We start from the raw sequence: 17,273 nt of genomic DNA on the forward strand, positions 1-17,273 counted from the left end.
AAAGTCAATTTTAAATATATATTTAGAGTTTTTGAAAACGGATTTGTCAGTTGTTGTTAGGTGTTTCTGCTATTTTTCTACAGACGGTTAATTGAAAACAAACTGTTCGTTGAATGAAATGATACATGGGCGCCACCTAAATGAACATGCTTAAAGATGCTCAAAAACAAATCGCAGTGTGATTTGCATCTTAGAGTTTAAGTCAATTGTGTAGCCTATACCTTTGTAAAATATTTTGATATACGGAAAACTGTTCGAACAGCGGTGGAGCAGCGCCTGTCGATGGTAATGTGGGTGCATTCTTCTCGGTGTCGCCGGTTGGTGAATGAGGATGCCCGAGCAGGCAGGTGTCCGTCGCCTGCTGCGCGCGTCTCTTGTGGGCAGAAATGACAGTAACCGCTGTGAAATAACACTTCCAAGAGGCCTACCGGTAAGGGAGGATCAACACGATTGCACTTGTTAGCTTAGGCTACACCTTCTCAATAAGAAGAACGTTTCATTCCATTCTTTTAAGCTCATAAACTAGGTTAGTATATATAACCAATATGACTTAAGAGTTGACAGATACGCTACCTTTTATTTTTATTTTCAAAGGGATTGCATAGTGTATAGCCTATTTTAGGTGATTTAACCATCGGTCATTTAGCTGGCATGTAGGTAGACTACTCCTGATGAACAGGCTATGACAACAATCCCAACAAATTTACCAATAACAATAGCCTACCATATTACTATGTAGCCTACTAGGCCTGCTACAATACATTCTATCTAATAATGATAATAACGAAATGGGTGCCCTATGCCCTACAAATATATATTTAAAAAAATGCATATAGAAATTAGCTCAAATTTAGATGACAAAAAAGGCATAATTGTCCTTTGGGTGTTATATTTGTAACCGGAAACTATGCAGGATAGTTTACTCTCCAAGGGGACTTACTTGCTCTATGTCTATAAATCGCATCCAATGACAGTCGGACAGTGAAGAGTTAAAGGGAGGAGACGGAGAGTGACACGCCTCATTGGGCAGATTATGTGCTGCAAACAAAAAGTGTGTGTCTGTGTGCCAGTGAGCCAGTGCATCGCACCCCATCTGCACGCTTCTTTCTCCCCTCACTGCGACGGGCGATACACTGTCACTTTCTCCACAAGGAAATGTACTAACGTGGCGGACAGAGGAGGACGCATCTCTCACGACTTTTGGCGACAAATTTTTATCAGGCATCACTTTGTGGATTATTATCCCATATCATCAAAAAAGGTGCGTAACCTCAAACCCCTTTTTAAATTGCATAGACTTCCATTAACTGGGATTTGTTAAGAGACGAGAGACGGTGCAAACCCACCATGATAGAGAACCACCCTGCAGCCACTGAAAGGGACTTGGTGTAGGAGGATAGACGATGCACAGATATCGCAGATGTTTGAGCCCGCGGACAAGCGACAATTCAAGCTTAGCATTAATTTATTACACGCGTAAACAGACAAGTGCGTGGAATACTAAAAAACACACGCGGTTGATGAATTGTTGAATGGGTTTGCCATATCTATTTTATGGATGCGCATAAATTCAGTGTTTCTCATTGACTTGAAATGCATATTCATTGGACCTTTTGTGTGGTTTTCCCCGGTGAAAAAGCAACCATTAAATCACAAAAGAACAGGCGAGAAAAGGGATGGAGAGAGAACGGCATTTTCTAAATGCTGTAGACCAGTATTTGGTTTTGAGTTGGAAAAAGTGAACCATCTGAAATATTTTCCTCAAATATTTCCTCAAGTTACGGAACTTTTCAGCACGTTTTAACAACAATGTCGAAATGCACAAAACCCTTTAGGCCTATTCAAATTTTATTTTGCTTTTTTTATTTGAATAGCTATTGTGTTCAGGCAAAATATTGAGGAACGCCAAACTCCAAAGTCTCACGAATAGAGTGTTAGACAAGGCCTGCATAACACAGCAATATTGCTAATAACAGTTTATTAATTTGCATGTTACCATTTAAAGTCCATAATTTAAAACGCATAGCCTACGACCGCCAAGTCTTAGTATATTTTCAGGCCAATACTAGGAATAACCCAAATATAGGTTTGGAGGCAATGTACATCACGATCAACAATGTCAATATTGTTTCCTAAATTGGAACATTTTGTAAATGTTTGCTTCAATGTTTTTTCTTAATTTGGTATAAGGTTGAGACAATCCATCTAACCTAGGCACAATCCTGCGGACTCAAAGGATGCATAATGGTCTTCGACCGTATACACACATTCAGAAGTTAAGAAAAAATATAATTAACTCCTCGCACTGCCTTAATTCTAGTCTCACAGGGAAAGTGGTGGATTATGGTAATGAGTAGACATAAATTCCCGCTTGTAGAATAGAGCGGAAGGATAGCTGACATGAAATCAGTGACTGACAGTGCACTTGAAATCAATTCGATAGGCTTTCTTGATTTAACAGGGATAACATCGTTTCTAATTGCAAATGTGTCTGGATGAATACGCTTTGAACTCTAAAATTATACATTGAATAGCCTACTGTTGCTTCAACATCCTAAACGTCTATGAAACGATATATAAAAGCCAATGCTGACAGTATTGTAATTATGTAGCGTTGTCATAAAAGTAATGAGAGCAATTTTAGCCTGCTCTTCGGTTAGTGACAATGGCTTACAATCTATAGCTAGAACAGGCTATATCATTAACGATATTGTAGCCTACATGTTTTGGCACCTAATCTTATGAAAATTCTGGTAATAATGTAAATAACAATAAATGTAAATAACAATAATAATACTGGCATTACTACACCTTCTAATATCTAAAACCAATATTAATCAACGCACACATTTTGTACACATTGATAGCAACATTAGAAGGCTAAAACAATAATAACTTCTTCAGTAGGCCTACCTGTGGAATAGATGTTGTGTCTGAAGATAGACGTGCTGATGTAAGGTATTCACTTGACCATCCTTGACAGCTGCTTTTGGCCAACCACTCGTGGAACACTGACATGTGCCCAAATCACTAATGCCATTTGTAGTCTATTTTCTCAATCTATGCCACTTATTTCCTTTTCGTAGACAACGATGGAGGAATCAAGCTCCCAAAAATTGGTGTGGGACGGCGACGCCAAAGCAGTACAGCAATGCTTAACGGATATTTTTACAAGCGTCTACACAACATGCGACATTCCAGAAAATGCGATTTTTGGGCCTTGTGTATTGAGCCACACATCTCTGTATGACAGCATAGCCTTCATAGCCCTAAAATCAACGGACAAGCGAACTGCGCCTTATATCTTCAGGGTAAGTAAGGACTATAAGCTGCAACACATTTCTGAAATTTGTATAGGACAATTTATTTGCTGCAAATAATTGTAAAATTTGCTATAGGACAATTTCTTTGCCGTAAAACGTTTCTGAAATGTGTATATGATAATTTATTTGTTGCAAAACATTTCGGAAATGAGGACAATTTCTTTATACCTAAGCCTAACCTTAGACTATATTAAGTTATTATGTGTGCCTATATATGTCTACTTAATTAAAACGGTGCCTATACTAACGCATTGTTATAGGTCACAACCTTAAAACATAAGAATGTACTATAACAATTTTGTTAAAATCGGAACCTTGATATGAGTGCATGCTGGCAAAACTCATGAATAAAGACAATCATAATAACAAATTATGTGTCCATATGCAACGAGTGTAGTAATCCATGCATTCAGGGTCAAATGAATGAGCTGACGCACAATGTTCCGGAAGCGTTTGATCTAACGGCTGTGTGCTCATTGTCACTGGTTGATGCGCAGGTGGACACCTCGGCGGCCAACAGCACTTCGGAGGGTCTGATGTGGCTACGGCTCGTGCAATCTGCCCGGGATAGGGACGAACAGAACCTTGAGGCCTATGTCAAAAACGGGCAGCTGTTCTACCGGTCTCTCCGGAGGATTGAGAAGGACGAGGAGCTTCTGGTCTGGTACGGGAAGGACTTGATCGAGCTTCTTGTACTGAGTTCGAGCAAAGCGCCTGCCAAAAACAAGAGTGAGTGTGCCACAGCAGTGGGAATTATGACTTTTCTTGATGGAATTTGCTGCTAATCCTAATGTTTTTACAAGTATTGATAACACCCACTGTTGACTTTCTTACATTTTTGGTGAAAATGTGACAGTATATAATTGTTTTAACCCAAATTCCAAGTTAAGATGACTGCTGGGAATTAATAATATTTAGCAATTTTCAGATATGTAGGCCTTGTACATATATTTTTAAAACAGATTTGAAAACAAATGCTCACGGCAAGAACCACTCTGTTTTGATGTTTCAAGCATGGTCTTTAAAATAAACATGATTTAAACTTAAAAACGAAAAGTATTATTGTTGTTATATTAACCCATAATTATGTAATTATTCTAAAAGCTATTACAATAAATAATAATATAGCTTATCTTTCTGGGTTTTATCCCCACTACACAGTCAGTTCTCTTGTCTCACTGATCAGAATGTTCCTTTTGTTTTCCAGGTACATCCTCCCATTCCTGTCCTGACTGCAACCAACGTTTCCAGTTTGAGTTCCCCTTCCTGGCCCACCTTAGGTTCCGTTGTACGAAGAGACTACAGAGCATGGCTGGCCCGGATGAGGAGCCTGGTAAGGACAATGTCAGTGAGCGCTCCAATATAACCCCAGCCAGGGCCAGCCCCAAACTAGGCCGGGTCGAGGGCTTCCCCAGCCCCCAGGACAATAGCAAACCCTCCACAGACTTTCACAACCTGGCTCGGGACCTGGAGAACAGCAGGACAAGCCCACCAAGTGACAAAGAGGCTGAGATCCGCAGCGAGAGCTCAGGGAAGAGGACGTTCTCGGAGACGGAGGAGAGGGAGGGTCCCCGAGCCCCCAGCATGCCTCAGTCCAAGTCAAAGGAGGAGCTTGCCAGTTCAGCACAGAACTACAGAGGGGCCTATGGTCTAGAGGAGAAGCGTCCACCGGGGTCCACAGAGTCGAGCGAGGCAAAGCGAAGCGCCTTTACTGAAGTTAAGAAGTCACCACAGAGTCTGAAGCAACACAACAGCACCAAAAACCTCCAGAGCTCCAATGCAGAGAACAAGGAAGGGAGCCGTCCCAACAGCAGTCCCCTGGAGAAGCACCTGAACATCAGGCAGGTTCTGTCAGAGACCCAGCCTCCTCAGTCACGCATCGAGGCGTCGTCCATGGGCAGCGCCTTCACCTCCGTCGGCCAACAAGGTGAACAGCGGAAGAGCGCCTTCAGCCAGCCGTCACGGTCGTCCTTCTCCCAACTCCCCTCGTCCCTTGGGATGCCCCCCAAGCTGCTAGACTGCCACCCCACGGTGGGTGACACCATCTCCTCCAGCAGACTGTACCAGGCTGACCACCTAGCTGCCAAGCTTCAGAGTGCAGAGCTGGGAGCCAACTGCCCGGTACCAGGTGGCATGGCCAAGCAGAGTCCCTTCCTTTACACCGCCTTCTGGCCCAAAAGCTCGGGTCCAATCCAGATGCAGATGCCATCCGCTCTCACCCTTCTGCCGCCCTCGTTCACCTCGCTCTGCCTGCCGGCACAGAACTGGTGCGCCAAATGCAACGCCTCCTTCCGCATGACCTCAGACCTGGTCTACCACATGAGGTCCCACCACAAGAAGGAGTATGCTATGGAGCCACTAGTCAAACGCCGGCGGGAGGAGAAACTCAAGTGCCCCATTTGTAACGAGTCTTTCCGGGAGAGACATCACCTGTCACGTCACATGACCTCCCATAACTGACTTGCAGAGCTGGAGACAGACAGAAAAACTTCTCGTCTAACTTGGATTTACTGACTTTAATAGAGTGGAGATCACCTCTTAAACCTGTGCACTTGTTTTCACTTTCAACAACAAGAACAATGCTTTTTTTCTTTTGTCTGTTATTTTTCTTGATTGAGTGTTTTGAGTGTATGCAAATGCATTTTAACTTTTAAAATGAATCTATTTATCATATGAAGCACTTAAATTGGGACATAAAGGGAAGATATGAATATGTGTAAATGTACAGTAAGTTGTATTTTATATTATATTAATACAGATATAGAAAATGATTAAAAATAGTTGCACTTCATGGTTTACATTACATTGTTTTTTCATGTCCGCAATGAAAGGTTAAATATTGACATAAATTGGAATATTATGTCTATACTTCAGAGTGCATGTAATATTAAATAGACATTGATTTAAGATGCAGTCTATACAGTACAATGTAAATACCTGTTTTGTTTTAAATACAAAGTGTAATATTTTGTGTCAGTGGGAAATAGTTTCAGTGTTTCTTCCTTTTGCTGAAATTTACTACTTGATAGTTTATCTAATCATGGTGAATGCTTTGACAATAAAATAGCTTTATTTTCAGCTGTATTTGTGAAACTTGTTTTTATCCAGAACATCCACCTTCATGAGTGTTGCCATGCAGTTACACATAGCACAATAGTTCTACTGTGGTTAATTAGGAAGATATATTTTAAACATACAATACATGTTTGTCACACAACACATAAATGCTGATTTACATTTCTTCAGGTAAATGAGGGAAGGACCGAAAAAACTGATTTGACCTTGACTTGTAAAACCGCGTGTTTAGCAGGCCTTTTCCACGAAAACCCTTTTTGATCTGATGATCATAATAATAAGCCTATAAAACTAACAATAATAATACAAAATGACGTATTAAAAAAAAACAATTTTACAACAATTCTGAGACAGCAAGTAGACCTATTACTTCTAAAAAGAAAACATAAACGTTATTCCCTAATTCGAACTGTTTTCAGCATCTTAATAGGCTATATATTCCTAATATACGCCCCTTAAATGTATAATAGCCTATGAATAATATGTTCAAATAGCAACAGGTCCTACATTTGTTAAGTATAATATATTTTGATATGATACATGGTGAATTATTGTATTTCATGCCTAACAAATTTTTTCGTTAGGGTTAGGGAAAACATTCGACTGACAAATGTTTTTATCTGAAGAAACATTGCTTGTATTCGCTTTACTAACCTACATATTCTATTTTCCACACACAACTGTCATTTTCATAAATTATTAGGCTATATTTACATAGAAAACACTTATTTATTGGCATACTTTGAACGGAGGGACGGACGCTAGCTGCATGATGGACCATTTTAAAAGGAATGACCCCTCAACAACATAATTTCCATTAGGCTGTGATGGCTTAGCACAAGAACCCATGCGTAGTGGACCTTTGTTCTGAGTCAAAATATGTATCTCATCCTTAACCCGGCTGTCTTAGGCTGTATATGACACACCAAATACTTGTTTATGATTAATAGAAGTAAACATCAACTATTATCGCGAATTTCATTTAAAACATATAGAAGGCCAAAACTAGTAGGCTATATAATATGAGTAGCTTAACATGAAATTTATAAACAATTATATGAACATTTGTATAGTGAGTTTAAACAATAAAAAGTATTGCCATAGGCTATTACAAACTCCAGAGCAGACGATGCCTGTTGTGAACTAGGTGTCTAAATGAAGCTCAACACTGACATCATTTGGGCACAAAAGGAACTACAAACTGTAATGCAATGTTCCCTGAGCCGCCAAACGATGACAAAATAAAGACATTAGCCTACTGAAATATCAAAGCATCATGTGAAAATAGTTGTTTATGTTTCAGTAGTATAATCAAACAGATAGAACACTTGTAATCTTTGAATGGTGCCATGTTTTGTCAACTTTACATCACAATCAAATGTTTAACTTCAGTCGAAAGGGAGCGATCAATAATATTTGATAACTTCTAATGACCTATTTTATAAAAGTTTGAATTTAAACACTTATTTTGAATTGATCACTCCATTGTGAACTGGCGGGTTGTTTCAGAAGTGAAGCCGATTGACGTGACATGACCTGTAAAGTGGAATTGAAAATTAGTTTAAGTTCATCACACCACAGAAAGATGTGTTGTTAAATACCCTATCCAAATTCGAATAAAAAAAAAACACCGACAAGTAGGTTAAATTAGGCTTTGAAATCGTGAGAAAATCAGCAGTCTTCTCTGCTTGAGAATGGGGGGGGGGGGGGGTCGCCTGAAAGAGCTGAAGCTCCGCCCCCTCAAATTTCGCAACAAGAGCAACACTAGCTAAATCAATTGCAGATATCCGAACAGACCTACCTGCAGTCTCTAGTTTTATGTGAGTGTTTTACTTTGTCTTTGTATTGTACCAGCTGAGTAACAGAATGCAACCGTCTGTGATCTGACGTAGATAGGTCTCTGTGACATAGAATAGAGTTTTGCCCCGCCTACACAAAACCTGAGCTGAGAACAGGTGAGAAAACGGTCCAATGGTCTTACTCCATGAGACAAATTTTAGAGCTTTGCACATAATTTCAGCAACTCATTTCACACCTATATAATGTACTGAGAAGCAAATCATGGAACTTGCTTTACAGCATCATTAATGCGAGGCTGCTAACTTTTCCAAAAACCTTGGAGTGAGATTTGGTGGGGCCAACCAATATTTCGTTGCAAAGCAATGCATGTGTCTCACGGCCAATGCGTGAAAGTTGGCAGCCCTGTTAATGCAGTGAGGTGTCTATTGTGGTATATATGGATACTGATTTATCACACAGACCTTGCATTACATCCTGTGCCTCCTCTTGTCCACCTCCTTCAGCCCCTCCTCCTTGCCTCCTCCTTCCCTCCCCACCTCCTCCCTCCCCACCTCCATCGGCCCCCCTTCCAGCCCCTCTTCCCTGCCCCCTCCTCCCCACCTCCTGCCTTCTCCTGCCCCCCTCCACCCTGTGATATTTATGACCCCATGCTTTGCTGTTGGTGTCATAGTCCCGTTCCTAAGCCTCCACTGACACATTTATCACTGCATCTCTCAGCGCCCCCCCATGTACCTGACACCAGAACGTCTGATTGTGAGGTGTCATTTACATGCACTCCTGTGATGAAACTTCAATACTAAAGCAATGAGATACTCCAGACTTACCCGTATGTGTACAGCATGTTTGTTCATGATAATAATCAGATAGATACATCATTGTAATAAATATACAATCAAGTAACATGATACTACTGCCAATCCTATTTCATTACTGTTATTACCAGTCATCATGATCTCTGTAAATCAAATAGACGGATTGAAAGGAGCAACTTTTTACAGTCGCTTAAAAAGCTAAATATACAGTCTTTTTAAAACACAGTAAGGATTCAGTCTCTTCCCTAGCTGACTGAGACACATTTAATAATAATAATACATTTTATTTATATGGCGCTTTGGTACTCAAAGTCACTTGCTGTCCTTTTTAAAACCAATCTCAGTGTACTGACATAACAGCAAAAAGTCCTCATTGTTCACATCTGGGCCTCTTCCTGTCTTGTACCTGCCTAGAGACACATGCACACACACACTCCTATACACACACTCACACTCATATACACACACACTCATATACACACACATACACACTCACACACTCATATACACACTTTTACACATACACACTCATACACATTCTCACACATACACATTCTCACACATTCACACATTCCTATACATACTCTCACACAATCACTCATATACACATTCTCACACAATCACTCATACACACACTCTCACACATACACACTCACAATCTTTCAACGTTTCTCTGTGGAGCTGGTACCTGTGATCCAAATGCCTGCATCTCTGAATTCTTGGTGTTGCAGCAAAATAAAAATTCAAGAGGAGGATAGCTATTTGGGTTACACCTGTTTTCCCCTTCAAGCTCTCTTTAAAGTAGGCCGACAGAACACACTGGAGTCTCAAAACACAGCCGGACCATCAATGTGAAGCAGGGTTAGGGTATCCAGTCCAACAGAATGATATGTAAAACTGTCAATGAAAGATCTATAAGACAGCATTGTATTGTCTTGCATGATTATGGCTTTGAAGTCATAATGGATACATTTGACACACTTGTGGTCCTCTGTCAGATATGAGTGGTGTAGTCACTGGCCAGCAATGTCAGATTTAGTGCTGCTGAGAGCTTGTTGTGCATGCTGGTGGGGGTCAGCAATGAGGAAGGGGAACTGTCTCTCTGTATTCTGCATGCTGGTGGGGGTCAGCAATGAGGAAGGGGAACTGTCTCTCTGTACTCTGCATGCTGGTGGGGGTCAGCAATGAGGAAGGGGAACTGTCTCTCTGTACTCTGCATGCTGGTGGGGGTCAGCAATGAGGAAGGGGAACTGTCTCTCTGTACTCTGTCTGTATGTGGCCAGTGTGACACTAACCCTAACCTTTTACAATGGTCAACTCTGACCTAAAGGGATTGACTTGTTTTGAAGAGACTGTGTGTGTGTACGTGTGTGGTTTGGTGTTTCTGCTGGTGCAAAAGATTGTTTTGTTCTGTGAAAAGTGTGCAGGTCAGCACCCTCTTGTCTCCAGTCTCCTAAGGTCAGGATTAGGGTCAGGGTCAGGGTTAGGGTCAGGATTAGGGTCAGGGTCAGGGTCAGGGTTAACGTAACCCTGTGCGTCTCTCGACCCCTTGGTCTCTCTTTGGCCACATTGTGTAGATGTGTCTGTGTTGTTTAACATTGTGTGTGTGCATGCGTGTTGCTAGTGTAAATGTACATGTGTGTGTGTGTGTGCGCGCATGCGCATGTGTTGGTAATGTGTGTGTATATGTGTGTCCGTGTCATGCAGCCTGGGCACATATGAAGATGTATACCTCCCAAGGGTAAGCCCAGATGTGGAAGTCCTGCTGTATCCTGTAGAGAAGAAAAGGAGATTTATCTGACCAGCCAGCTACCCAAGAACCCTAACAAATTGAGTCTATCCTTGCTTTTTGGAATATCCACCAACTAGATTAAATAAATTACAGTAGTTGTACCATTGTGCATTGTGTTCCATGGTTCACATGTTACCACACTTGAATGAACACAAAGACAGTTTGCCATGTTTTACTGCACCTAAACTCCAGGGTTGTCTCAGAGGGAAACTCTTACTATGCCTTTAACTCTAACTGCAAAGTTTGACGTGAAAAGCTGAAATAGACAATGGTTTTCTGTTGTGATTAGAGGTTGTCTATGTTATGCTATGTACATGTTAGAATGTCTGTCTAAACCGTCAAATTCCATATTTCTTATAGTATCAGAGAAAATATTATTCCTACAATTAGTATCAAACATTTTGGATGTTGAAATGGATTATAAATGATTCCGTTGTTAAATAAGTCATTAAGTAAGTCATTTATGTATGCGTTTTTTTAAATGCCATTGTTAGTAAAGGCCTTTGTCCATTGAGACATTTTATTGCATAGGAATCTACACATGCCTAGACAGGTCTCCGTTACTAGAAAGTGAAATCACAAAAAAGTGATTTAATGTTGTTTATTTGAAAAGTAATACAACATTAAGTATATATACTAAAGGAGCTGTTAGTGATACCAACATTGACTGTAAAGGTTTCCTGGGCACAGTACCATCTGATACTTTGTGACGAGTGCCCATTGATATCCTGGGAATGGAGGGAATGGAGTTGGGCGGTTATATGTGTGTCTGTATATTCAAGTGCATGTGTATGTGTGTGTGTCTGTCAATGAGTCCTCAGCGCCAGAGGGCCAGGTGCCTGTCCCTTCAGGTCACTCGTGGCCTGGCTTGCATATTGACAGGCCCCCATCAGTGCTTAAGCCCCCACTCCCCACCCCAGCCTGAACATTGACAGGTGGTTGTGTGTGCGACAAGTGAACAGGTGTCTCTTTGTTAACTCAGGTCATTGGATTCTGAGTGAATATGACGGCTCCCCCAGCTCATTAAGGAGAGAGCCTGAGCTCTCAGCCAGACGTTTAGATGGCCATGCTGATTAAATGCCTGGCTAATCTACGGAATAGGGGGAGGGAGGTTGGGGATGGGGGGGGTAAACCTCAAGGGTTCTAACCCACACACACATACTCACACACACATACAACACACAAAACCCCTCATGAACCCTGTTATTTGTCTTTGCCCGTTTCAGAGAGAGGCCTGGCCCTTTGAACTTGCTCGAGGCAGAATTCTTAGCCATGTTCCAGAGCACGCAGGCAGTATTCAGGGGCAGGTTGTGTCTGTCTCCAGCATGGTGTCAGCGTTCTGCCCCATGCCAGGACAGAATGTGGAATGTTTCAGGAGACATGTTTACAGGCAGGTTCTGGAAAGGTTCCCAATGATTTATATTTACATTTATGCATTTAGCAGACGCTTTTATCCAAAGCGACTTCCAAGACAGAGCTTTACAAAAGAGCATAGGTCACTGATCATAACAACGAGGTAGTCCCAAACATTGCAAGCAGCCAAAACATGCATTGTGAAAAACTAAACAAGTGCCTAAGGGAAGACCCATAAGAGCATGCAGTTATACAAGTTAGAAATTAAAACAACATGAACCTCAAAAAGTGCAAGACTGTACCTGTAGAAGAATAATCAACAGTAAAATATTTCACAGCGAGTACAAGAGTTAACTTTGTTATAACTAACCTACAAAAGCAACAAGTCTCTCAATAAGAGTCATTCCTAGAGGCATTCCTAAGTGCCGTTGTACTCCCGGAACAAGTGCGTCTTGAGCCTTTTCTTGAAGGTGGGGAGACAGTCAGTGTCCCTGATGGAGGTGGGGAGCTGGTTCCACCATTGGGGGATTGGGGGGCCAGGCAGGAGAAGAGCTTGTGTTGGGTTCGGGCAGTCATGAGCGGTGGGACCACCAGGCGGTTGTCTGAAGAAGACCGTAGGTGACGGGTGGGGGTGTAAGGCTGCAGGAGAAACTTGATGTGGTCGGGTGCAGTCCCGTTCACTGCCCGGAAAGTCAGTACCAGGGTTTTGAATCTGGTACGGGCTGTGATGGCTGGAGAGAGATGAAGAGCGGGGTAACATGGGAGCATTGGTAGATTGTGGGTAGATTGTAAACCAGGCCGCTGCATTCTGAATCCTCTGAAGAGGGCGGGTTGCACATGGTGGGAGACCAGCGAGCAGCGAGTTGCAGTAGTCCAACTTGGAGAGGACAGTGATGGGACATGCTGTCAGGGATCGTCCAGCATATTTGTTTGAGCATTTCATGACACAGTTGATTGAACAATTATATCCAGTTGGACAGATAAAATACAGTGAACCAGCCCAAATGGGTTTGTGTTTGTACGCAGAACTGTTTTAACACTTGGAGTTTGGTAGTGACAGTGTGACAGGGTTCTAGGAGACTTCTATAAAATGGAGTCTGAAACTACAAGCTTTGGTAAAATCTGGAACTTGCACTAAGTGGATAATTACCATGGTTACATGGATTCAAATTACTGTCTTATTTGGACTGAAATAGAATGATCCCTTTCTTGTAAACACCTTTGTTCGAATAATTGCGGTCCGACTACGATTAGATTGACAACCCGAGATAACTTGATCCTAGTCGGTTGATAAATCGGACATCGCATGCTTGTAAACAGTGAATTGGACTATGAACTGGACTCTGCATCTTTGCGCATGCTTGAGATCCCACAGCCCTCCCTCCCAGGTCATGACCTGGAAGTCGAAGAAGACGATAAGTTGTCGCTGCTGGCAGCCGGCCCGGCATAAACAAACAAACAACGAGAGCCAATAGCACCGTTTGCATTCACAGTACTCCTATTGTCATCATGCACAAAATGTAGAGGGACGTAACTTCACCTTGCTCTCCGTTCTCCGTCTTTCTCGAAATGTTTATGTTGTTGTTGTCGGTAGTGGTGAATCAAATCAAATCAAATCAAATTTATTTGTATAGCCCTTTTTACACGCAAGCATGTCACAGAGGGCTTCACATACGCCCATAGAACTGCCCCTCAACCAACCTAAACCCTCAAGGAAGACAAGGAAAAACTCCCAGAAAAACTCCCAACGGGAGAAAAAATGGAAGAAACCTTGGGAGGAGCAATTCAGAGAGGGATCCCCTCCTCCAGAGACGGTTGGCAAGAGAGAGGAGCAGAACACAAGCTAAACATAGTCATACAGTGTCAATGGGTTTTGAAACACCAAAAATCCATTGTTCGGCTTTATAGACGTTGGATGGGACCTGGAAACTCGCTGTTGGCCGTCATGGAGGCTGGTTTCCGGTTGACGACCTGGTCCAGCGTTGGTAGACCGACGACCAGGCAGGTCCTGACAGCTCAGACCCCCCACACCACAAGGGATGTGTGGGGGGGACAGAGAGGAGAACAGGGATTAGAGAATGCCAGGAGCAGCTAACAGTTTCAGTCGTAATAGAATGAGATCCCCACCGGTCAAGTGTGGACTAGTGCAGCAATTTAACAAAGCTAAGAGGGTATGTGATGCAGCCCCACACACCAAGACAGCGACAGCCCCCCTTGGTTGGAACATGAAATCTGTTCCAGGGGAAACAACTCTAAAATAGGTTATATTTATACGAATAAGGATGAAAACAACTGGTGAACTGGGGGGTGTTCCATCAACGTCGCTAACGCAAGTCGATCTAACACGAATAAGTCTCACTTGGGTAAACGTCAACTTAGACTTAAGCCTCATGCCGTTCCACTAATGTTCCGTTCCACTAACAGGCAACACTAATTCAAGCTAGACCTCAATAAGCTTAGACTCTGCAGCCCAGATCAGGCGATCGTCGAAAAGAGGAGTTATGTCGCAAAAAGCAAAGCGTAAAGCAGCAGAGGGGTGTTGTTTCAGCAGCGTAAATTGATTTTTTGATTTTTGGGGGGAGTTGTCCCCAAAAAGGGCAATGTTGCCGCAATTAACATGGCAAGGGAGACAACTTGTCAAACCATTACGACAGTTAAAATGCGTACATTGTAGACCTACCAAATCTACATAACATATATTTATGCATTTAGGCCTACTGATAATTAGCGTAATTTGATGAGCTGTCTGAAACCGTTCTGACAGGCTAGCCTATGGCCGATATTCTCAACAGGAGATGTAGAATAATAGCCCAAAAAAGAACGCGGGAGCAATTGAAAATTCGAGGATAAAATTCAAAACACTGAAGAAAGCCATGGCTAATTGCACTTGATGTGGGCTAATAATTTTTTTGTCTTCACATCTTGAACAAAATCAATAAATTACTTCAAAATAACTTTGCCACACGCATTTATTAACTGATGGGCTAAATGCTGAGCTTTAAGATAAAAGGGAAAGATAACCATGACTGAAATAGGGATTCACTGAAATGACTAGTATTGCACAGATCCAGCATTGACTTTTTAGATCAGGTGACCCAAACTGCACACTTTGTTTGGCAGAACAGTCATTTTAAATTGCTCAGCATGACTAGCATTATTATATCAGGAGTATTTCCAATTAACATAGTCTGCCTCCACAGATCCAGAGGGGGCTTGGACAGTGATAGACTCACTTTGGGAAAGCATGCCCTACTGGGAACATTAGGGAGATTGTTGGGCACAGCATCGAATTGTCTTCATTGGAAAGGGCAACATGAGGGACACTGTCATGTAGGGGCAGCATAAAGGGCACTTCATAACAGCACCCTTTTCCATTGGAAGTAAGGCATGGGAACAGTCCAATTTAGGCCATTATAAGGGCACCATATAGGGTACTGCATCACATTTTCTATACTATAAAGGAACTCATTAAGACATGTTTTTACATTTATAGAGGGCACACTGTCATTTATTGCATGGGGCATTCTGGGCACTCAAGCATATTTCACAATGTGAATGGCAGACAGTAGGGCACTTTCAACCATGGGGGCACCAGGCAGTCACCCCCTGAGTCTTCCAATGGGCCTGGAAACACCCATGGGGGCAGTATATTGCACCTATAATATTGGGGAAGCCAGAGGAGAGGTAATATAGAGTATTGTCAACATATAGGCTACTTTAAACAATGAAAATACTTAATTGAATAAAAAGTCTCCTTGATTCTTTGTGTTTCACAATTAGCTGAAAAACTGATGATAATATTCAGGTACTGCTTGGAGCAAAGTATACCCTTCATATTTCCTGGCATAGTTCAAGAACGTCCCACATGCAAAGACATAGACAGATGCAGACAGATTGAACAGTGTCAAGGCTTGGCTACAGTGGGTTTGCTTCCTTGTGTGTGATTCCAGCAGACTACATAGTCTAGGCCTACCTACATAAACTGCAGTCTACTACCCTCCTTTCTACTATTATAGTCTACTCTCCTTTCTATTACTTTCTACAAAGGATGGTAGGCTGCTCTTATGTGTTCGTTGCCATCCTTAAGAGTTGCTAAAGTGTTATTTTATATATATTATTTATGTTTTATTTTATTTAAGAATGACAATTAAATCTATCTAGATAAACTATGCTGGGTCTCCTGAACCTATACTTCTTCCACAGATACTGGTCAGGGAAGCATTACTTCTGTCTCTGAAGACCCTTGGGGCTGGTGGGATAAATGCTCTTTGTCTAATCTGAGCACCTTCATCCACCACAGGCTTGTCAAAGAACGGATATGCCATAATTGATTGTAACTTGTCTTGAGGCTCTGCTTAGTTTCTAAGGCCTTATTTTATGTCAATCAACCAATGGCTTTTGAAAACAGATAGTGTCATTATTTATTAACTTGTTAATTTAAATTAATATATTTTTTGGATATGAAGTAGGCCTAAACACGCGAATCATTCATGTCTGCACTTCAAAAAGTCTGAATTTACGTTCCCGAACATGGACTAAAGTGCTTTGCGCGCAGGAATTTACTCGACGGAACTGTCTTTTGAGATTCTGTTTCCGCCTGTTTGAAATTATTTGCAACACATTTTAGTTTTAGCTTGACTTTTAGCCTGACACGGATCAGTCTTGTCCTGATCCCTGGTTACGTAGCTAGAAATAGAATAATCCACCTTAATGGAATAGAACTCTCGCTAAATTAAGTGAGACTTGGCGAAATAAGCCTCGCTTTCCCTTAATCGACGTTGATGGAACACCCCCCTGGTCAAGCAGAAAGGGCTGTATCACCACTAGTTGTAATGAAAACAGCACCACGTATCGTACTGGGATATGACATGCTTCCGGCCAATGATTCGGTTTATTCACTGCCATATATATTAGGATAATAGCTGTTGCCAAAAAAATTAGCATTATCCGAGGTAGAATCAAATTGATACCATCATGGAAACGTACTGAATGACAACCTGGCTAACCACTCTCGTAATCATGGGAACTTAACATTTAGCCATGATAAGCAGAGTCTTACATTTTTAACTTTCATAAGGACTCATGTTATATTATGTTATGTTATATTATGAGCCATCA

At 41.8% G+C, this 17,273-nt stretch overlaps 1 protein-coding gene across 1 annotated transcript; it reads left to right on the plus strand.

Moving 5' to 3' along the window:
• The first annotated feature begins 1,082 nt into the window (after positions 1 to 1,082).
• prdm8b (PR domain containing 8b) lies at positions 1,083 to 6,401 on the plus strand. Its single transcript, XM_084694873.1, has 4 exons — positions 1,083 to 1,261; positions 3,087 to 3,311; positions 3,821 to 4,052; positions 4,531 to 6,401. Exons 2-4 carry the CDS (start codon positions 3,093 to 3,095, stop codon positions 5,781 to 5,783), a joined length of 1,704 nt encoding a protein of 567 aa, XP_084550999.1. The 5' UTR covers positions 1,083 to 1,261; positions 3,087 to 3,092; the 3' UTR covers positions 5,784 to 6,401.
• Positions 6,402 to 17,273: the final 10,872 nt, after the last annotated feature.

The sequence above is a fragment of the Hypomesus nipponensis genome, chromosome 28, assembly GCF_054491055.1.
Source record: "Hypomesus nipponensis isolate SF chromosome 28, ASM5449105v1, whole genome shotgun sequence".
NCBI lineage: Eukaryota > Metazoa > Chordata > Actinopteri > Osmeriformes > Osmeridae > Hypomesus > Hypomesus nipponensis.

Excerpts from the sequence above, each read along its gene's own strand:
- prdm8b (XM_084694873.1), top strand. The coding sequence starts at position 3,093 with ATGGAGGAATCAAGCTCCCAAAAATTGGTGTGGGACGGCGACGCCAAA. Across the intron at positions 3,312-3,820 it reads CTGCGCCTTATATCTTCAGG|GTGGACACCTCGGCGGCCAA; the intron begins GTAAGTAAGGAC and ends GTTGATGCGCAG. Across the intron at positions 4,053-4,530 it reads AGCGCCTGCCAAAAACAAGA|GTACATCCTCCCATTCCTGT; the intron begins GTGAGTGTGCCA and ends TTTGTTTTCCAG.